The sequence below is a fragment of the Rhodamnia argentea genome, chromosome 6 (genome assembly GCF_020921035.1).
Source record: "Rhodamnia argentea isolate NSW1041297 chromosome 6, ASM2092103v1, whole genome shotgun sequence".
Taxonomy (NCBI): domain Eukaryota; kingdom Viridiplantae; phylum Streptophyta; class Magnoliopsida; order Myrtales; family Myrtaceae; genus Rhodamnia; species Rhodamnia argentea.
The window spans coordinates 27,375,471-27,398,860 of NC_063155.1; the positions used below are offsets into that span (position 1 = coordinate 27,375,471).

The 23,390-nt window shown below is 40.5% G+C and overlaps 2 protein-coding genes across 4 annotated transcripts; both read right to left on the bottom strand.

Moving 5' to 3' along the window:
* Positions 1–473: 473 nt before the first annotated feature.
* LOC115756533 (ubiquitin receptor RAD23c-like) lies at positions 474–15,993 on the bottom strand. Of its 3 annotated transcripts, none has more exons than XM_048280229.1 (13): positions 15,942–15,993; positions 7,666–7,831; positions 6,279–6,440; positions 3,686–3,739; positions 3,358–3,434; positions 3,178–3,264; positions 2,797–2,974; positions 2,387–2,539; positions 2,242–2,310; positions 1,936–1,983; positions 1,740–1,849; positions 1,578–1,656; positions 474–861 (listed from the first exon to the last, which is right to left on the bottom strand). In XM_048280229.1, the coding sequence occupies exons 2-13, from the start codon at positions 7,729–7,731 to the stop codon at positions 745–747; spliced, it is 1,200 nt and encodes a 399-aa protein (XP_048136186.1). In that variant the 5' UTR covers positions 7,732–7,831; positions 15,942–15,993; the 3' UTR covers positions 474–744. The 3 variants fall into 3 exon arrangements, with proteins under 3 accessions (XP_048136186.1, XP_030552230.1, XP_030552222.1); XM_030696370.2 differs by having other exon boundaries at positions 7,666–7,825; positions 15,943–15,992; XM_030696362.2 differs by having other exon boundaries at positions 7,666–7,842; positions 15,960–15,980.
* On the bottom strand, positions 12,070–12,934 carry LOC115756547. Its single transcript, XM_030696382.2, has one exon. It carries the CDS (start codon positions 12,811–12,813, stop codon positions 12,214–12,216), a length of 600 nt encoding a protein of 199 aa, XP_030552242.1. The 5' UTR covers positions 12,814–12,934; the 3' UTR covers positions 12,070–12,213.
* Positions 15,994–23,390: the final 7,397 nt, after the last annotated feature.

Consider the following 23,390-nt stretch of genomic DNA (forward strand, 5'->3'; position numbering starts at 1 on the left):
AGCAATAGGCATTTCCAAACTGGTGGAGAACATTTCAACAACTATTACCTCAAAAAGGAATATTGAACCCGCTCGAAATCTAATCCAGTGTTGTTTCCTATCATAAAGTGAATTATCAAATACTTGACTCAATTCTAAACACCCACTTAATAGAAGATTAAAAACTTCAGAGTTAACGTGCAATTAGATTGTGATCTGAGCATTGCTGCGTTTGATGCATGGTTCCTTGAGGAGACGAAACTCCCCATGGCATAAGATTCTTTTTTTGGCAACTACTCTGTAAAATCGCATGGAATGTGTGTTAGTCTATGAATAGGATAAAAACAATCTCTGCCAAATATTGGGTGGTAAATTATTGTAATGGACTGCAACGAGAACAAGGCAATCATCCGTAGCTGAGCCTCATTAGCAAACCAATCAAAGGGCAAAATAATCACATTGGTGCACGAAGCTTGGAAAATGACAACAGGCAATAAAAAGTGAAGCAAGTACACTATTAGAATAAATAACCAAGACAACTATGTATAGAAAACAGAAATTCACAGTAACCAGGAGAGCCTGAAAGACCACAGGGTGAGAAGGAAAAAATACATCATCCACATTGCCCGCCGGACTCAGACACTCCGATAACACAAAATATTAAAGGTCGAAGGTTAACAAGATGCAACTGGAAAGGGGGAGGACACTGGTAGACATTGAAGGTGAAGCTTAGAGAGAACAAATGAACCATCCTATTTCCTCGAATCAGTCCTCATATTCATGTATGTGATCCAAAAGGTAATTAGCAGCCAGCTCTTCATTCTTGTTGCAAGCAAAATACACCTCTAGAACAATTGCTCGATCAAATCCCATCGCTTCCAGCTGAGTCAAGGAAATAACATTAACAATGGCAAGACAAACACCGTTTGCCAAAAAAAGGAACAAAAATAAAAAAAACAAAGAACGTGCAGGACAAAAGTGAACTTCATCCGAATGAAAACTACCACCCAAGATTACATAAAAGGTGGAAAGAGAGTAACTAACGGAGTCTGACTGTAAAATCTAAAAGCTCTAGTTGAAACAACCCGAAAATTTGCGCTACACACGTACCCAATCTTTCCAACGACCACAACCGAATGACATCAAATGGGTAGACACATAACCAATCAGTCGTACAGAGAGTTAAACATAAAGGGTTGTAAATTGCCAGCAGCTAAACCATTTGCTGCAAGCATCTAGCAGCATCGGCGGGTGTACCACCATAACATGTCATGAAAGTGTTCATGCATAGTTCAGCAGAAAGCACTTTTCAGAGTAAAGAGACAACGAGAAAGACATTGTAACATCATCATAAACGGAATCACAAGCCATCTTAATGAATCAGTACACACAGTATTCGTTAGTAAAACTATCCAACAACTCAGATATCAACAGTGGAAAAGAATACTTTTACTTCTCCCTACGACTTCTATTTTCAATGGCTTTTAATGAATTAACAGATACTAGTTGAACTCCAACTGATGAAGGGAGGAAAAGAAGGCATAAAGGAGGGTCGCTACACGGATGGTTAGTCAGATAACAGAATAATAAAAACTTACCCTCTCTATTGCTTCACGTTCCTCAGGCGTGACAGTTACTGCCTGTGGCATGGCTGATGCCAACTGGCCAAGGATGTTCCTGACAAGATTGATCAATGGAAGCACCATAAATATTCGACCCTAACACCACTAGAACAAGCAATTGTCATCATAAGTACTAACCCTTCTCCACCCTCCAAAGGTTCATTGATCAGCCGGAGGAAGTCAGCTTGATGCTCTTGAATAAGCCTCATAAGGTGCGGATTTTGTTTTCCAAGTTCTTGAAGCATTGGCTGCAGAGTCACAAAAGAATATGTACATTGATACTTCAAATGAGAGACATTAACAATAATTTAACAAGAAGAATAGGCACAAAAACCTGCAATATCTGAGGATTGGCCTGAACCATAGCTCTCAAAGCTTGGAACTGCAACAGAAATATGATCAAAAACATTTTTTTATTAGCAAAGACATACAGGTGCTCTGCAGTGAATGCCAGCATGCATCAACAAACTACGCTCACACATTCATGTGTGTTTGCGCTTGAATGTGTTTGTTCATGTGAGCCTGGTGTTGGGCTCGAGATTCAAGGGGCGCCAGTTGGTGGACAGAGAGGAACAAAGGAATAAAGAGGGAGTGAACATGAGAGAAAGAGAAAAAAAAGGGGAGGGGGTGGAAATATCACCTGCTGACTATTTCGAAGAAAGTCTAGAGTACCGGCACCAGCAGCACCTGAGCCCACGCTCGGAAGACCCTGTCAAGACAGATACATGATTCATTTAATTCCAACCACATGGCCATGAAATTCATAACACTCCAGCAATAGGTACCTGGGGAAACAGATCAAGGGGATTGGCATTAGGTCCAGTTGAAGGGACCGGTGCAGGTTGGGTAGGCTGTGCCGGTTGGGCAGGCGGATTTGCAGCTTGTGCAACAGGAGGAACTCGAGCAGGAGGTGGAACTTCAGCTTGCTCAGGGATACCCTAAAAAGATGGCAAATACAGATGGTCACTGTTTTAAACTAACAGGTGAAGAAAAGAGTTGACAAATTGCAACGGTTTGATAAAGAGGTTCAAGTACACAAATGATGAGCATTTGCCAGCACTTTTCTTCAGAAGCTCTTGAAGTCATACAATGCCAAGAACTTCAAAATTCAGGTATCAAGAACAATGGTGACTTGCAACAGAGGACAGTGAATCCAGATTCAAGTAAGTCCAAAAAGCTAACAACATTCACGGACCGAGTATAAATATTCAACAGCTCTCTCTGGATTGTTGTAAGCCGCACGAAGAGCACGAACAACAGTGTCCCTGTCCCATGTCCCTCCACCCATATCCAATATTTGTTGGACCGCTCCCTCTAAATTGCTTCCTGCAACTAAATTAGAAGCTGCTTGGCCATAGACATCAGACTCCGACCTGAAAATACATTAAATCATTAGGCAAGATAAAACAGTACTGGGGAGAAAAAATACACCAGTATGCTAAGAACTCACGTGAGCGGAAGTAACAGGCAAAGACATCAAGAGCATGTTGGACGAATGAGTTAGAAACAATGAATCATAACTGTAAACATCCAAATGTCTTCCCACAAACACAGACATACAAGACATGATACTTACCCAACAGGAGCAGGAGAGGATGCAGGTGCAGGTGCAGGAGCAGGAGAGGGTGCAGGTGCAGGAGCAGGAGTTGCAACAGCAGCAGGCCTGTGAGTGACAAATAACGATTGCTTAGATGTGCATGCAGACAATTGCACTACTCCAAGAGAACATAAGAGGCATTGCAATCTAAGAACATACGTTGGAGTAGCCAGTGGAGCCTGAGGCACTGTTGAAGGTGGCACTGGAGCAGAAGGTGGGGCACTCGTTTGAGGAGCCTGCACAAACAAACTGCTTCATTTTCTATATTCTGAGCATATAGGAATTTCAACACAAAAACAGCTTTCGATGTGATTTTTTGAGATTGATATCCTTCAGGTGCCAAAAGTTCCCATAGTATGGCTAACTCTGTATCATTGTAATTATGAAGTAGATCAAAAGACAAAATAACATCATGAAACATGATATGGAAATCCCACAACACGGCCACAAACTTTGCAGATCACCATCATCGGAAAGCATCAAATACCTTTGTTGGAGGTGCAGCAGAAGCAGTTGATCCCTCACCAGACGCGCTCTTACTCTAACAATGTGTAAGCAAATAGGGAAAGTTAGAAAGGACAAACCCAAAAATTGCAAAGCAAGATCGCCCTGAAAGGACACCTAGGAATTAACACACAGCACCAGGAATCTAGTTTTATTCTTATCGGCAAAAAGCCAGAATGATGCCCTTCGGCACCTTCAAACGAATGGATATCGGGCAACAGAGATACAGGGGTCTAATTTCCAGGCAAAGAAAGATAGCCTGTCCTACTCAAATGATTCACTTTCTGCCCATATGATCAATAGCTTTATGTGAGAAATTCTCCTGAGCAAGTGTTCATCGTAATAATATGAATACTAAATAAGCCATCTCATACTTGCAAGACACATTTGAAGCTCAAAGCAAGTTGATTAGCCAGTGTTACCAAAATTGCGGGTTGACTAGATTTTCCGATTCAACGCTGGAAAACGTGTTAAAATTGGAAGAAAATCATTGGTAGGGTAAATTGGGTGAACACGTGTTTTAACTCTGTAAAATCACTAAACTCGCAAGTTATCTGTGTGACTCGGTGTACTCTCCAGTGAGCTTTTTTAGCTTCTGGACTTGGAGTTTTGGGCTCAAAGAGGCCCAAAACAAAATAAAAGAAAGAACTGCAGCCCAATGCCCATCAGTTGAACTCACTGTTTTATTAATGAAACTGCCTTTCCTTCGAGAATACAACTAAACTAGAGCAAGCTTTCTTCATCTGTACAAACAGAATCCTTTGGAATACACTTAAGACGAAACTAGATCACCTAGCGATTCACTGTTACATGTTCAGCCAAAGTCTTGTGTTAGCTACTCCAAGCATAGTTGACATCTGGATCCAAAATGGTGCTACACAGATGAATTGCTTACGCATAGTACAAAAGAGAATTCAGCCTTGGTTAGTGTGATCCAGTTGATAAATTGCAGAAAATTTTCTCTAGATGACATTTTATTAGCAAATGAACAAAAAATTATTCAAGTTTGGTGACATCAGAGAAGGCGTCTTTTTATTGACGACGGTAATTTGACTCATTTCATTCTCATTGTTCTCATTGCTTATTTTGTAGTCTAGAGCTTTAGGACCCATGCAAACATAAGTCATATTACATCTTGCAGTTATTTTGCAAGATTCTCAATTTTACAATCCGATTTATGGAACCCCATCATCCTATGTGAAAAAGTGAGTTTGAATATCCAGGATCTTTTAACCAATTTTACCAGGAAAGCCCCTTCATATAGCAAGCGCCTCAACTACTTCAAAAGGTGGTACGTCAAGCGAAACGAATTTCAAAAGTTCAGTTTGTCAGGATAGACTAATCCCTTTACAAAAGACTTATACTATCCTTCAGAACCAGAAGTTCAAATTGGTTAAAACCATTCACCCACCGGCACATCCTCAATCAATAGCGACGATATAAGTCTTATTCTACTGTGCCAAAGAAGCCATTTCGGCTTCCTAAGAATCAACTTTTGAATTCTGTACCAGTTCAGACTGCTTTCGAAAGTCTAGGATAACCGTTCTAAAAAGTAGCAATATACTATTTTTAACTAGTTCATTTCTTTCCCCTAATGTTAAAAGATAAATCGAATCTGATTGCTCGAAGTAATTTTTCCAACAATGCTATGCATATAAAGATGATTGCAAAAATTGTAGAGTAAATGATGTGATATGATTGTCTTTGAAATTTCTAAATAAATAAAAAGTCTATTATCTCTTACGTCAACACACTCCTCAAGATACTCGATCAAACCATTAACACGTTAGTAAGTTTACCATATCTTCTATACCATTAAGCATAGCTATCATTACTCTAATCCAAAAGAGCAGCTCAATAACTATGTCTAATTTTTACTTCAACATAAACAATTGGGTATATCCTGCAAAATAATTTGACCGAGATTGATAAAGAAAGGGTGAGTATTGTTCCGTTGGTGACATCATATTTATAAAGACGATACTATGTAGCATAACTTCCACAGAAACTTCAAACATTTGGAGGTATATACTTATGCCTACTATAACTAGAGGCTACTTACTTCCGAACAAAGAAGTGCTTCAGCACAAGTGAAGCATACTTCTGGCAATTAGTTCGCTTCAATTTGGCAGCAATTCAGGTGCTGCATGTCTAGAATTGATGATAAGGTCCCTGAAGACACTTGTCACTACATGTGGTTTTCTGTTTGAGGCATTCCAAAACTACACCGTGGAGACTTCACTAACTTCTTCAACTCAACCTTATCATGGCTACATCAGTGGAAATTTATTCCAGGTCTTGGTTCAAAGAAAGTCTATTATTAGTTAACCATGAGTAAAATTTATTCCCTCCCTCCCCCCCAAAAAAAAATGACTTGCAACACTCAATGTGAAAGATCTTATCTTTCTACTGCAGATATTTCGTCCATTCTTTGCAATTCTTGAAGTATGTGCCATTTATCTAGGAAAAATATTAAAGCAACACACGACTTTGCAGCCTCCCCATCGGTAATGACACCGTTGATTGCAGTTACACATAGTAGTTCTTTATAAAATCAGGTGTAAGATATTGCTTACCTTTGTTAACATGATTACGATAAAACTATTCTCGGCAACTTTATTTTCATCCAAGGTAGTTTCATCCTTGAGAACTTTCCCTTGATGGATTAGCATCTGTTGAGAGGCTGGGAACAAACTTACTCCTTGAACAGTTTCAATTTTTTTCTTTACATCAGCAACCTGTAAAAAATGGCAAAAAGAATAAGCAATTAGGAATTGGGTACCTACATTTAATTAGTGAAAGTTCTAATATCAAGAAGCAGATCAACTCCATTCCCACAATTTTTGCATACAACACGATAATCACAGACAAACCAACAGAGCTTCCACGATGGAGCAAAACTTCCTTCCTTCCCTTCACTTCAGAAGGAACAACAACAAACCCAATCAGAAAAATAGAACAACTTGATACACGGAAGCAGGTGAGGGGGAAAAAAAAACACAAGAGACCACAGGTGAGACAAGCGATATCAGCAGAACTGGAAGCCTGAAACTAACACCAAACGGAACGTATCAAATCCAACTTTTTCAGGATTTCCAAAAGCTAAATTGGTTAAGCTATTGCTGCATCGTTTTTGGGCTTGCTTTTACACAGCAATATCTAAGTACCACCACACCAGTGCAGAAACTTGTAGTCAGATTCACAACAGCAAAACTGGCGAAATACTGCATTTCTGCAGCACAAGGAAAGGGGCTTGGAGAAAAGATGTCACACTTGCTACAAATCACAAGCCCCTAAACATTCAACTGGTAACTAAGGTGCTTCTTATTGTCAACATCAAGACTAGAGTAAGTTGCTAAAACGAATGTGGACACACGTCATCCCTTGGTCAGCATTTGAATTGTCACAACTGAAGAAGCCCACAACGTCTCATCATATGATGAAACCATATTTCGAGTAGTTAAATGCGAACCCTAACCAAACACAAAAAGTTCGACAGCAATTGCATTGATGACGAAAACCCCTACTTTGGCAAATCGACCAACAATATCATACGAGCCCAGAATTAACAACGCGCAATTTAAAACCAAGATTTCTACTCAGCCAAACGAAGCACAGAGCCAAAAGAATTCCGAAAAAAGAGCAGGACCAATCGACGAGCAAGAAGAGCAACAATCAACAAGATGTCCCCACCAGAAAAAAGGAAGATACACCAAACACACAAAATCAGATAGCACAGAAGCAGGCCAGCGCAAGGCAATCGAATTAAACCCTAAAAGCAGCCTCAATTACGCGGAACCGAAGCGCACACAAAGCAGCCGGACACACTAGGGATCAATCCCGACGCCGCAATCGGACACCTAAACCACCACTTAGAAAGCCCAAAGACCCCCGAGAGCACCGATTAGGAACCGAATTGAAGCTCGGAGGACAAAAACCACCAAAGAGTGGGAAGAAACTGACCGATTCTTCGGGCTCCACTTCGATTTCGAAGTTGGTGCCCTTCAAAGTCTTGACGAAAATCTTCATCTCGAAGCGATCTCCGCACGATTTCTCTCCTTCCCCCTCTCAACGCGAACCGATCGCTCCGCTCTTCACCGATCGGGAGGAACAGCGACTTCTAGAGAGAGAGAGAGAGAGTGACCTATCGCACAAGCAATGCTTTCTTGCTCCTACTCTCGCCCCCCCTTATTATTCTTATTGACGTGCTTGCCGTGCTGCCGCGCGCACGCGGGAGGGAGGGGAGTGACGGCACGCAACCGAACTCCCGGCGCTTAGGGCGACGCGCGTGTCGAGGACTCGCGATGAGCGTGAGTGGGGATCGGGTTCCTGTGGGTAAAAAGAGAAGGGGGGGAGCTAGATTTTTGCGACTGCGGGGGTCTCTCCTTGCTGTGTACAGTATTGTATCCAAAGCGGATATGTTTTCGAGTTTTTGGAGATTTTTCTTTCCCCCATCCCCTCAACTTGCTTGCCCTTTTTGGCCCTTTTCAAATCTTCTGAATTAAGTAATACACTTATTATTCATATTGATTTTTTTAATTAATGTGCAGCTAAAATAAGAGTAATTTTAGATCGGCAAATGGGACGGAACGGTGCGCCTCACTTCACGACGGAAAGAAATCGATCGATATTCGATGGAAATTAGCTTTGCACCGCGCTCTTAACACAGTTTGAGTGATAAAGAGACAGAAAGACCCGTCATTAAAAATGTATTCTTTCGTCCCCGTTATCAAAGTTGACAACACACCGTCACTGTCATATAGATACCTAACTTGGACATTGAACAACTCCGGCCACTCTCCAAAAGTGTAAGGAAAAGTTGGGCATCATTTTTGGCCGTCTCGGAATTACCCAATACAAGCATTTTAATCATAAAAACACCGAAAATGATGTACTTCGTTGTATATACCTTACGACTATAATAGCGTAATGTATCAATCATTGGACAAATAGATGGTTTCGGATGGGAAACAAAATTTTTTTCCCTTCCACCACTAAACTATTGAAGTTGAACATGCCATGGAGAGCTAATTTCCGTCCGATCCGAGGATATCTTTGCATGCCTTAATTACCTTTTAATCAAGTCACCGGTTTTCTCGACTTTCGGCGAGCATTAGCTATGATGAAAAGTAATTATCCTACATAAATTCTCGATATCAATTACCCTACGTACAATAACAGTAAGAAATCATGCAAGTTTCCTTCTTCTTCTTCTTTTAATTAAGACTTACTAAAATGTTTGTAAGGGTTACCTTATTTTGCTTTTCTCCTCCTTCCATCTTGGTCTCGTTTTGGTCCATTTTCGCTTGTACTAGCAAAAAAGTGACCCTCTTTTTTGGACCGAAGTAAAAGAGTGACACTTACGCATATACAAGAGATATAAAGAGAAAGAAAGAGAAGTGTGATTTGATTTATCTCTCTATTTCATCCATAAAAAAAAGCCCAAATTTAAATTAAATCTTTCCCATCCTCTAATAATGCACTAGATGAAGGCGTGATCACTCTTATGTTGGGCTTTAAGCGAAAGTTTTGACCTTAGAATCTCCCATTTTAGACCATAACAGATTTTATGAGATAACCGTCAACTATTTCAAAAACTTAAATTATTAGGTGCAAACGCGGCATAATAGTTAAATGCGCTAACAGCATGCGTTTTTACGGGTGCTCTGTTTGCTTGTTTTAAGAAATTGGTTTAGTTTTGTAGGAAGAAAGAATAATACACATGAGAGACAATTACATAGGATAATAAGAAGACATTTCACATTTGCCGGTATCGGTATCGGTATCACCATCGCGCGCATGTGCACAGCGCAATAATTCAATGGACCAAAACCTTACAAAAGGTGTACTTATGCTGTACGATGAAAACTAATGAAGAAACCTTTCAAAATTTTTGAAGATGGTGACTGTCTTAGAGATTTATTCCGGACGAGTGGTTAGATAGCTATTAAGCTTTTGAAGAAAGAAACTAGGAGAGCCACTCTCATCCAATTACTTTAATAGCGTGCTTTAACACGTGGAAATAGAGGTTCACGACAAAGCACGACGAGCGCAAATTATCAATTTAATCGTGAAGTTACGAAACAGACGAGGCCAAGGTTTTGTCTGTTCTATAAAACTTATTTTTCGTTCCTAAGTTCGGTTTCAAAAGTGCTAGGACCGCATTTGATTCAACTTTAGAACAGATTCGACCACAAAAAAAAGAAATCTACTTCTCTGTTCTCGAGAATAAAATTAGAAAAAATTATTTCTATTCGAAAATTGCTCTTGGAAACAGTATTTATTACCGAACAGGCTCTTAACATCCGCTATATTTACTATGGCCAAAATCTGATTAATCTACCTTTTAGCTTTTGGAAAAATGCACTTGATGGAATGATCCAAGTCCAAAGGAAATGCCCACTTTCTTCCCAAACATAATCTCCTAGTCATTATTACAGTTTCTCTTTCTAGGCAGAAGTAGAGCCCAGTGCAGTGTCTACAGATGTTGGACCATTGGGCTCCCAGAGAATCGCGGGCTTAGCGAAGTTGCGAATCGAGACTCATCATATTCGTTTTTGGTTTGGCAAAACATTGTCAAGTGACTTTGAACCCATAAAAAATCTTCGACAGAAAGAAAAATGTGTTTGGTAAATGCAACGCATCCACAAAAGCGTCTCTCTCAAGGCAAAAGAGGCAGTGCTGAAGGTGAGAGTTAATTAATTTTTTTTATTCCAATCTTGCCCTCCATATCATATCCGTTTTCGTTTTTTTTTTTAAATGTTGGAATTGTTCATCATCTCTCTCGTTTGGTCGCCAAAGCTAATCTCATAGCTCCGCTAAGAGTCGCTAGCCTCTAGTCGACGCTCGCCGAGAGTTGAAGGTCGTCGACGGTTGAGGGTTGTTGAGGATCGGCTATCAGCAGCCAAGAACATGTCATAGGCGAGACATGAAGGATTGTGAGTCTATCAGCGACGAGATCTAGAGAATGTCACTTATGGTCGCACGAGGCTTATCCATAGGTCGCCGACAGTTTCTAAGGTTGCCCAAGGGGAGACAAGGTTTGATCCTGAGGTCGCACGATTTCAGCGGGCCTTCGTGTCGTCCAAGTCACGTAGACACCAAAATGCAAGAGGTGTCGGCTGATCTATTTACTGGCATTTTCAGGTATCATTTCAACTAGCTAGGTGAAGTGCACGGTTGTAGTATTGGCCCCAAAGACAATAACAACGAGGGTCCCTTTTCTTTTCCTTCTTTTAAGACATCCAACCGTTCGCTTCCCACATTAATTTTACGGATGATAAAAAAGAATGTGATTTGTTCACAATGAATAGAAGGTAAAACGATGACTTTTAACCATTTAGGAGGCATCTTTTAATGACCTTTTACTTTTTAACATTTTGCTCCTTATTTAAGTTGGATTTCGCGATATGCACTTTATTTCTTTATTACGCCCGTATTATCTGAAGCTTTTGTAATATACCTATCTGTACATGTAAATCGCAGTAAGATTTTGTACACATAATGAAGCATTCCATTGGGGCAACTTATCATAGAATATAGTATTAAATGAGAACCAGCACCATAACTGTACACGAAACATTTGTTAAAAAATATATAAAAAAGAACTACTAAAAATAAATAAATTCTAAATTTATTTTAGCAATATCATTTTGTTAATAAATTATAAAAAATAAATATTTTATGAAATAAATAGACGATTACACTAGCACAAAATTAATAGACTAAATATAAATTATATAGTATTTATTTTATTAGCGATATGAATTGATTTCATAGTGACAAGACATAATTATTTGACTTGAATATAAAAAAATTAAAAAGAAAAATTATACGTTCTGATTTTTTAAAACTCGTCCAGGAACAAAATTAGAAAAAACTAATTCTAAACGGAATTGATTTTTGGATCAAAATTGAATACGAAACGTTCACTGTAAAGAGGGAAAAAAATAAAAACCTCCGCCCGACAGAATTTTCCGCAAACTATCCCGATAGACTTTCCGCAAATTAATATTATTTGCGGGATAAAAAAAATACACAAAAAATAGAAAAATAAAATTTTGTAAATCATTTGGAATGATTTCCTCATAAGAAACTTCCGTCATCAAGAAATGTTTTCATCAAACGAACGCACCAATCGGTTCGTTCCCCTTTCCTGCTGGACGTGCGACTTTTGTTTCGAGGATTTACATAAATTGTCGTGTGCCAATATTTGTCAAACCCGTCAAAAGTTTGAACCGGTCGCTGACGTTGAATTTGGTATCTGCCCCAAACATTCTTTTCTCACTACTTTCTCGTCATTTCCGGGAAAAAAAACGAAACAGGAAAAGGAAAAGGGAGAGGAGAGGAGAGGAGAGGAGAACTACCCTGTTTCAGCTCTGTGTTCTAGCTCCTGCTAGTCTGCTACATATATTTTTTCTGTTTACAAATGAAAAGTCAAGACAAAAAGAAAGTTAATTTATACAAATCAGCGCCCGTCGGCGCTCACGAACCCCGTTTCGACCCCGACGCCTATAGCGCCGGCATGGTCTCCCCACGCCGCCACGAAAAGCCCGGCAGATCGGACGGATCGAAACCCGCGTCGGAGTAGTCGAACAGCCCATCGAACGCCACGTACTCGCCCTCGTCATCCCCGCCGCCGTACCCGTCCCCCGCTCCTCCGAACTGGAACGAGTCCCCGTAACTCGAAATCCGATCCTCGAACTCCCAGAACTCGCTGACCCCGGACGCCTCGGACGCGGCCCGGACCAGCTCGGCCTCGCAGCTCGCCGCCTCGCCGCTCGAAGGGGTGGTCGAAGGCGGGAGGCCGAGCTCGTCGTCCGAGGCTTCTAGAAGGTACCCGAGCTCCGACTTCGAGTCGCCGGACTCCGCCGTGAGGTCGACCACCTCCACCGCCGCCGGGGACGGCGAGGAGGACGCCGGCGCCGCCGCGATCTCGTCCTGGAAGCTCCGCATGAGGGAGTCCAGATCCGGAGCCCCCGGATCGGGGTCGGAGTCGTCGAGGAAGCTGAGGAGATCGTCCCTGAGCCTCTTCACCTCGGCCGACTGGAAGTCCAAATCGTCCGAGTCGTCGGCGTCTCTGAGTCGCTTCCTGCTGCTCTGATCCTCCATGGGAATAAGCAACCACGACGCGAACCGTGTTAGGGTTTTGGGTAGGTTTTCCTTAGAAGATGTGCCAAGAAGAAATGATTGTGGGTTTTTGCTTGTGCTGCGAGAATCGCCGACTGGTTTTGCGAAGGTTTTATAGGGGAGACAAGAGAGAGAGAAGATGAGACAGATTGCGTGGGCGGGGCGGGGGGAGAGAGAAGGGTGGGTGGGTGGGGCGATGGTAACGTGCAGGGCGCGTGGGGATGTGAATCGCTTAGGTCGTCACGGACGTCTTGCCTTCTTCCTTTTTCTCCTTTTCTTATTATTTTTTTTTTTTTTTTTTTTTTTTTTTGTGTTTAGTGCGTGTCCGGCGTTTCCATGTTTTGGAATTAAATCGGGCTTTGAATTCCGTCCTGTGAATACGGTCGGATAGCGGTGGGGCCCGCTGGCATAGTCAATCACGGCCGCGGCTTTTGCCCCTTTTTTTTTTGTTTTTTTCCCCCCCTCTTTTGTCTCGTCTCCACTGGATTTCTCCGCAGTTTACATTTGGCTCGGCTCGGCTCGGCTTAACCAGCGGTCTCCGTGGCGGGGTCGCTGACCTGGCACTGTTGATAATCCAAAATCGTGTCGGGGAGTGTCCGATTTTAGTCTTACTTTGAAATGTGTTTTGGTTACTTTCAACCATAGAATCGACCAAAAAAGACTCGGTTCGGGGACGGTGACCAGCGCTGGCGGCCCTCTTTGGATTTAACTATGAGGATTTTTAGAAAGTTTGCACCGCATGTAGTCCCCAGGTCATATATAAAAATGATCACCGCTAGTTGGCTAGCAACCAAGGCTCCATAGTTTCACGAAAAATAAGTGATTTGAAATATATTTTTCAAAAAATAATAGTTTATGTTGTTTGCAAAAATAAATGAATGAAAAATGTTTATCGCGATCATTTTTTGATAAACATTTTTCAAATCGCTCGTTTTTTACGAAATTACCTGTGCCTAAGATACAATTATTATGAGTCGGAATTAGCTGACTTTATGAAGTGCACAATCTAATAAGTCTAGGGGTCTACCTTTTTTTTTTTTTTCTTTTTGGGGTAAGAAGTGTCTGCTTCAATAATTACAAGAGAATAGAGGTTGGCATGATTTTTCTAATGGAAATAGCGTGGGAAAGTTAGGGAGTCCTGGTCAATTGGCTGGCTGGAGCTTTTCAAACGGCATATTTACGTTTAGATTTGATCGAATCTTGTGGTAGACCTTGGACGAGGGTAATGGGCATTGACCGTGCGAGACGGGGCTCTAGAAAATCAAATAAATTATCGTCCGGGTTGAGATTGTAGCGCTCATTGGCTGGCCTATTAGGCACTGCACCGCCACGATATCTTCCACGTTTTATTGGTTTTGTTTTTTTAAACTAGCGATGATAGCGACGGGCACTCAAGTTCGTAGAGTGGGGCCGGGCCGGTACGAGGGAAGATTATTAGTCTTTATCGAATGCCGAGATTTTCCTCGTGTCGTGGCACGATGGGAAGGAATCAAATCAACGTACTGGTTGCTCTTCTAGAAGGGGACACAATCCAAAGGCAAATTGGTGCGCAAGGCCTCGTCGTGCGTTCTCGATTGTTGCGAAGACCGTGCCTGGAGGAAGTCGTCAAAAACCGGCACAAAAAAACAATGTGGACGGCCTCGGATTCTGACCGGCGGATGACGAGTGCGAAAGGGAAAGGATTCGAGTTCGCACTAGTACCTTTGTCTTTTCTTTGGCCCTAAGGGAACCCGAACGGGATTAAAGTAATGGGAGCTCGGAGGGAATCCCTGGTCAATCACCGGCCAATTTGCCGATTTCGGGCTCAAGGTTTGATCTGCAATTTGGGTAGGAGTAGGTGGGGCAGTTAAAACTGGAGAGGAGCTCTTGATAGGTGGGGATTAGGGGCCCAATTAGTACATATTTTGCTAACTAATCTTTGCCATGACAAGAAAAGTCTTAAGCACTAAACCAATAAGGTCTGTTGAGGAAAACCCTAAATTCTTCCTTCGTTACTTCCCCGATGAGCTCAGCCACCGCCGCAAAAGCTACGCCCTTTCAGGATGCCATGTCACAATCCCACCCCCCACGGTTGGCTACTGCCGCGATGATCTCTCTCCCTGCACGAACTCGAAGCACGTTGTAGATGGCCTAATTGATCGTCGTATGGGTGGCGAGCAACCCGACTCGTCATTGGATTAACAAAACCATTTTCCTTAAAACAGCTTTGATCCCAAGTTTGCAAGAGACCAATGATTGGTGATTTACTTTTGCTTTCAAAGATGCTCCACTGCATTTCTTCCCGGAATCTTGTTGGACAATGACCTTATCGATTTAGCCAAGCATCCAAATAGAAAAACATTACTGTTTTAAGGTACATCACTTTTTCTTTATAGTATTTGTAATCTTACTTTGAAAATTGAAATTCTAACAAATAGAATTGTCAAGAGTCATATTTCCAAATATCAAAGCATTGGGCGCAACTTTTTTTTATTAAGTATAGCAGAAAAATAATGCTATTTTAACTATTAAAGACCAAACAATTGGGGTTGATCTTCATTCATACCTTTTCCTTGTTTCTCATTTGAAATTTAGCGCCAACACGTGTTGACTTTATTTATCTGAAATACTTGGAGTTTCACAAAATGCAAATATCGTTTTGTGCGTTTACGTATAATTGTTTCATGGTGTCTTGAAATTTGAATAAACAAACGCCGCTCGGTTCAATAAAAGACTACAATGAAGGTAATTTGGTAATAATATTGTTATAGATTACAACGGATAGAAGATGCAAAACATATCTTTATCGTTCACGAAAATATCGAAACATAATCTGTCGTGAAATCATTTATGGTTGACTAATTATTTCACCCGATACAAGCGGGGCCTATGCTTATGCTAAAAGCTTTACTAAGAAAAACAAATCGTGCAGGCAAAGGTCTTCACTTCAGGCTGGCATTGTGCTGGAAGATCCCAACCCCATTTGCATCAAACTAGCGTTGCGATGATCGATGGACGAGGCCGGTTTTATTAGGCGGCTCTCTGAGGATAGTTCTCTCTTTATCCTTAATCAAGCCCTAACGCCGAGTTCCCGTGAAGGTGGTTGTCGTTATGGATGACCTCAAGTCAAGGTAGAGAGAGAGAGAGAGAGAGAGAGAGAGAGAGAGAGAGCTGAGGATGGTGTTGGTGATAGTGGTTTGGACAAGCGGTGGTGGATTGAGTGTTGGTGACGGTGGTTTCCACAAGCCGTGGTGGATTGAGTGAATGCTAGGATTTTCATATATTGGAGGTTCGGGATTATAATTCGCACAAAATGACAACTAGGTCTTTCTCGTTTCATCGGTCTTCAAGCAATAAAAAAGTATCGACACATCACGTGTAAGTGATAGATTTGTCTAGAATTTAAATGTGAATTCATACGTAGCAGATTCATCGTGATAGATAATTATAATAATTATACGTGATTAAGATACGTGAAATTCACGTGTTCGCGAAAAGTACTTTTCCTGGAGCAAGAGGTGCGGTTGCTCGATGGTCGCAGGCGTGGAATAGCATGCAAGAAGTGTACAAATGCTTTTCAAGATGGGAATTGGTATGACCGTACCTTAGAACCGAGGTCACGCAAGCGGATGTGACTCCAACATACGACGTGACAATTCCACTCAGTGGGCAACGGCCTAATTGAGTGCCCTTCAATTTCATGTCGTGCATCCAACCTCACCTTTCACGTTCTCGCCAACATGACATTGGAAATAACGCAAGAGAAAACCACTTTCTAGTTAATTGCCCTTGCGAAAATTGGGCTTCACGTTTCTCCCGTCACGGCGAAGAGCAGGTGAAGGTCGATCTACATGAGCAATTGAGTCGGCGGAGAACCGTGATTGACCTAATTCGTCGAGACATGAAAGAAATTTTCGATTAGAGAATTGGAAGCTATTTATACAAATCTCTTAAATTAGATGTACAAGACCCTGTAAGGTGTTTCATGAAATTCTAGGTACAACTCAAATGTCTAGACTTAATAACTTTATAAGGCTTGCAAGGTGTTTCGTGGAACTATAGTATAATGAGTTTTTTGCGTGGTGTTCTTGGGCCCATGTATTCGTAATAATAGCGTATAAGTCGTGTTGCACTAGTATAAAGTCCAATTCCAAAGGAGGCGATTGACAAGTCCACGTGAAAATCAGGAAAATGAGCAGGTAGATTTCCGAGCATATATGGGCAGGCCTTCTATCGGCGGTGGAGTCTGGTTCATGATCGAAAGACCCTTACCCCTCCTTCGTCAAAAGCACAGGTGAACACATACAAAAATTAATATGGAATGAATTTATCATAATTATGCTAATTTAAAGTCCGTCGTGGCATTAACCCCAAAATTAAATATCGGATGCAATTTCAAACGAAACGGCAAAGCGAGGATGCTAATCATACATCTTTTGGAACCGGGGACGCAAATTAGAACCCGGATAACTTTAACCCCGGTTAGACGCGGTTGTGCCGTAGAAAATAGAAATGTCATCCACGAAACCGCGAACAAGGGCTCGAGGACTAGCCGCCGACTGAAGTGGCGCGCCGTTTCGAGAAGCCACGTCCCGGGTCCAGCAATGTTAACGCCGCGCCGCTTGTGTTGGTTGGTTGGTGCGTCGCTGCCCAACTTCCGATCCATGGTCTAAATTGTAGCCGTCGGGTCGGCTTCGTCGTAGCCGCTCCTAGAGACAACCACCCCGCTCCCTCCTATTAATGGTCAACTTGCAATTTCCCTGCTGGCCAGAAAAAACAGCAGGACCTGCAACTTGCGCCCACTCCTTACGTTGGCGCTCTTTCTCCATGTCTTTTCCTATTCCGATTTTTCTTGCCCTTTTGTCGGTTCGCTTTCACGAGCCAAACTCATTTCCAACTCGTAAATTATTCTCAACGATTAAATATATATTTTTTTAAATTTCTCGTGATCCGCGTGACTCTCGTGCAAAATTTTAAAGTTTGCGATTTACTGCACCCAGCGAACATTGTTTAAGGTACTTTCAAAGTTGTTTTTATTAACTTTGCCCGTTTGTGATAGAGGCGTGCAATGGGATCGAGTATACTCAGAACCTAAATTCGATCACTCGAAAAATAAGTCTGGAAACCGATTCCCATTCAAACTATTTTGGAAATCGATTCTAAATTTTGGGAACCAATTGGAAACGAGCCGGTTCTCCGTTCTAAGGTACTTGAAATCGAATCTATCTTGGAATCGGTTTTTAACAACTGTTAAAGAAAAAACCCTAGTCTCAGTAGATATTAAGTTTTATTATTCATCTTTTATATTGAATAGTTTCACTTCAATTCATATTATTTTGATGGAAGAAAAAAGAAAAATAAATTTTCGGGGTAGATCTTGAAATCGGACCGACAAAATATAATAGGTTCAAAAACGGGTTCCAGGACAAACATGATAGGTTTGTGGTTCCAAAAATTTGGAATAAATTATAACAAGGTCGGTTTTTAGATCTAGGTTCAGAATCTATCTACCGGTCCATGCTCACCCTTGGTTTGTGATCCTTTTATTTCAAACTTTTTTGTGGCAAAAAAAAACTTAAAAAAATTATATTTATGTGACATATTTACTTTAAATTTTTTATCGTGACACCAAAAATCTTAAACTCATAAGCATGTGACTTGGGTAAACGTGTTTCATGCCAACAAGTTCAAGATTTTGTGGCAAATTTGTTATGAGAATAAAAGTTTGAAATTTTTGGTGTTGCAAAAAAGAATTGAAGTGGACATGCCATGTGGATACAAATTTTAGGTTGTTTGGTCTCGGAAAAAAAGGTGTTTGATGGAAAAAGTGTCGACATAATGTAAGATTTTCGGTTCAAAAAAAAAAAGATCTTTATTTGATGACTTAACGTGTGACGATGACTAAACGTGTGACGTGTTGGCGCTCGGACAATTGTTCCTTTCTTTTTTTTTTTTTTTGGGGTGGTGGTGGGGCGCTCATAGGATGAGGACAGGATCTAGAAAGGAGGATACGGTTTCAGAGGGATGGGGCCCAGCGTGTTGGGTAGTGGGAGAGTGGAGGTTTCATAAAAGCGATCACGTGATGCGATTGAGATTTAAAAATCTAATGGCGTGGGTGCTCACATTTCACGAGGTCCCGCTCGCGGGGGGATTTCCCGCCCCCCTGCATCGTCGCGTACGGGAAGCGATGGTGGGGTGCCGTGCCGGGGATACGCGCACCTCTTTCTGAGGATATTCTCTCCCGATGCCGAATCCAACGGTCAGGATATGCGTCGGCATCGCAACGGCTATCGGAGCGTTAATCGATCGGTGCCAAATCAAAAATTTAACATCGATACAATTATAATAAATTTATTTTAAATTAATTTTTTGAATTACCAAAAAATTTCAAATTGATACGCCCTTGATTTATTTACCTTCCGTTAACTTCCGTGATATTTTGCTATGCAATTATTGAACTGGATAACATATAGCAATAAGTCAATGGTCGTGGCAAGTTCACGTGAAAACCTTTCTTTCTTTTGGATTTTTTTTTTTTTAAATCATGGCTGTTTTAGGAAAATATATCTTTTCTCCTCTCGTGATTTTGACCTTGATCATTTTTATTTTTTTTTCGACTAATGAGGACGCAGAAAAGCATCTTACAAGATCCTTAGTTAACAAGAGCAGATAACCATTTAGGATACTTGTTGGGATTATCCCACATCTCTTATGAAAGGGGCACGTGAACGATTTGTAAATATGTGGGAAAATGATGCTTTCTTTCAAGTCCTCCAGTATCTCAATTAACTAATGCAAAAATGATCAGTTCCAAAATTTATCCAAGACATCATGTGAGATGGACAGCCTTCATCCCCCCACAACGGTTCGAACCGCACTCCCATTGAAGGAAATCTGAACAAGATATTATACGAATCGGACTCTGTTTGTTCCTTGAAAAATATATGAAAGTTAGTCAACGAGTAGAGATTTTTATATGGATTTGGAATGTGTCGTTGAAATCAAAAGTAGATAAGCGGGATCTCCGTACTTTCCCGTAGATTTTGAGTATGAACCGCACCTCAACACTTCATTTGATATAACCAATAGACTATGTTTTTTTTTGGGTAAGGACCAATAGACTATGTTTGTTCAGCGAAAAATTAATGATTTGAAAAATATATGAAAATTAGTCAACAAGTGGAGATTTATAAATGGATTTGGGACACATCATTGACATATTCAAACAATCCGTATTTGATTGTGTGGTGATAAAAAATCGAAAGTCATTGAGCGAGATTTCCTTACTTTTCGATCGATAGGAAATATGAACCACGTTACGACGCCCCTTACCATGCCTCATCACTCCATTGAATATAATCCTAGCACTAAAGCATTGAAAAGTAGAGACGGAATGTCTTACCCGTATTTATATAAATGCTGGACTGACACGATCAAAATGAGGACATATTCTTCACGACACGTGCTTAATTTTATGCACCGCAAAGTCAGCTTTCAGAATATTGGGACAACCACTACACTAAGTCGTCCAATGGCATTTTCACTAAGCACGTGCAAAGGCCTGCGAATTTGATCACGTGACCGAAATAAGCGATCATGCATTGCCTCACCTATTACAGCCAAAGTCGCTAGGAATTGATAATGACTGCCAAAATACAAACGAAGGAGGTTATGACAGAAGTTTCCTATAATTCAGAGTATAAAGATCAAACGACTTTCGTGGACAAGGAGGAAGCACTCGCGTGCGATCGTTGCCAAAATAGGACGATGGCACAGATGATTCGGGAACTTTGATCTTATGTATAAATCAATACATAAACTTTTAATTTGATCAATGAGATTTACGAACGTTAATCAAATGAGCAATGTGGTTCACGAACTTTTAATATGTTCACGTGATTCTTAAATTTTTGGTACATGCTCAAACTAATTAATGGACTACATGATAATGATCAATATTATCATTCCATTATTTTATGTCATTTTCCCTCGCCAACAATATAAATTGGGCTGCGGTTCAATGCCTCCACACTCGCATGCAATTCGACACGGATGGATAAGTCTATCCGTGAAAAATAATTACGAATGAGTGCATTTGAGATCCCGAGCTTTACGGTTGGATCTTGGACCCTCCTTTTCAATCGATTGAGTACCATTTATTTTGCATCTTGTGCAATAAATTGAATATGAGCGAGCATGGCGGCGGCATTTGATTGGCGAAAAATCTAGGTTTCATTTATATCGTGAAAAAATGAATGATTTAAAAATTATTTTACTAAAAATAAATCGCTTGCAAAAGTTGAACAAAGATAAAATATTTTTATCATCCTCGAAAATGTTTGGACAAAAAGCGTAGCCGGTAATGATAATATATTCCATTCACAGATTATTTCGAGCGACGTAAGAGATCATTTTTAGGAAAATATTTTTCAAATCACTGTTTTTCGCCAAGTAAATGGAGGCCTATTCTCTTTGGATATTCTTGAAATCAACGAAGCTTAGCAAGAAGATTTATGCAGCGAATTTGATTACATAAATTAATCGGGAAATAGAAGATGCAGGGTCATATTTTGACACGTGACGACTCGTGCTCTGGTCTGCATTTTCCTTTGGGCTAAGCCCTTCAGAAGTAAGCCCAACTGATTTCTTTGTTGACTACGAAGATCTTAAGAAATTACGTCCGTAATTAAATCGGATAATTGCGACCCATGAAATAAAAAGAAACACAGCTACCTGAAGACCGTGAAGATGACACTAAATTAGAGAAATTTGCACTCAATCAGCGCGGATTGAAAGTGACGTCTTGGTTTGAGCAGGAAATTGCAATGGTTTTTTTTTTTTAAGCTTCTCGACGAATTTCTAAGCGGTTAACGTGTTTGATAACGATACAAATTTTTTATCCTGGAAACATAAATTCGTTTGATAACATCATAAAATATATAGGGTTGCTGTTGATCGGTGAATGGCGGGTCGGCGAACGGCGTAACGATGATTGGCGGATCACAAACGTGAGAGAGAGGCAGTAGGTGATAAGAAGAATTCTTATTTTTCATTTATGTTCTAGAAACAGAAAAGCTAAAAATTTTAACTTTTTTATTTCTGTTCCAAACTTGTCTCTAGAACAAAGTATTGTTCCAGAAATAGAAAAATGAAATCGCGTTATTAAACGGGTTTCTGTTCCAAATCTATTCGAGAGAAAAAGGTATGAAACAGAAATAGAGAAACATAATGACTATTGTTCATTTAGAAAAAAAAATTAATGATTCTGACAATCATCTTCCACAAAATTATTTAGACATAAATTGATATCGATAATAAAACAAAATTTATCGATCGATTATTTTAAGTGATATAAGCGAATATTTCTTAAACGGAGCCTTAACTTTCCTTCCTCCTCCTATTTTTGCCACCGCTTCATCTTCCTCTTTATTTTCTTATCTTAGCGCGCCAAACTAAGCTCCTTATAATTTGGCTTCCTCACCCTCACGATCCACGATCTCGACTCGAATTTGCCCTAATAGAAGCGCGTATCTATAGGACTCCTGGAAGTTTTGCCTTATGGCGATATTAAAGACAAGTCATCCACCTCGGATTTATTATGAAATTCATTTTTCGTTGACTCAAAAACTTACATCGGACAACGATGAAACTTGGATTTTCATACTCGCTAAAGTAAGAAAGTAGCGCCATTTAGTCCACGAAATACCCGGTTAGATAAAAAGATTAGAATTTCAGAGCCCTACTCTAGGATGAATTTGGAAGTTATCGCGTAGCTAGGACTAGAATCTTGCGTCCAACGTTAGATTGGACCGGAGACGACTAAACAAAGAACGTAGCGTGGCGTGGAGGATGGTTCCTCCGTCTATTTATGCCACGAGTTTGACGTTGATAATGGCATCTTCTTGCTTTGGACCGTGTGAGCATTTGACTAGCAGAGCTAGCGATAGACGTGCTATTTCCCACACGGCAAAGACCCACTCCGGTTCAAAATTTAGGTCAATAATTGGTGCTAGACTGCCGGTCCGAATAGAAATGAAGAAAATAAATGGAGATGTGTTAGTTACTCATTCGAAAGTCTTAGCCCACAAATTTAAATTAATAAATAGAGAGAGATCGTGTGTATATAAATATTATAGAAATATCGATGTTAAGCGATATGAGATGTTTCAACATCTCCTCTTGTGTGCAACCCAGATTAGGAGTGGTATGTGAAAATTTGATTGAACGAGTGGACGCCCACGCCAATGGGCAGAAGCAAAAATCTTAACCAAGTAGGACGACCCCACTCACATGAAAGAGCATATAAATGCCATCATCAAGTAATGTCGAATATTCCAAGAACTTTCATGTGACCACGTATTTATGAAAGAGCGTGTAAATACAACTATCAAGCGAGACATCATCGATCTATTCATTCTTAATTTATGATCCCCGCTTGATGAATTTTTTGGACGATTACATCTGGGGTATATATCATCTGACTCCTGCTCCTATCACATATGTTTTTCTCGCTAGATTATTTTGGATACTAGATCACACCCAGTTTTAAATTTTTTAAAAAATTAGCAGTGATTTCACAT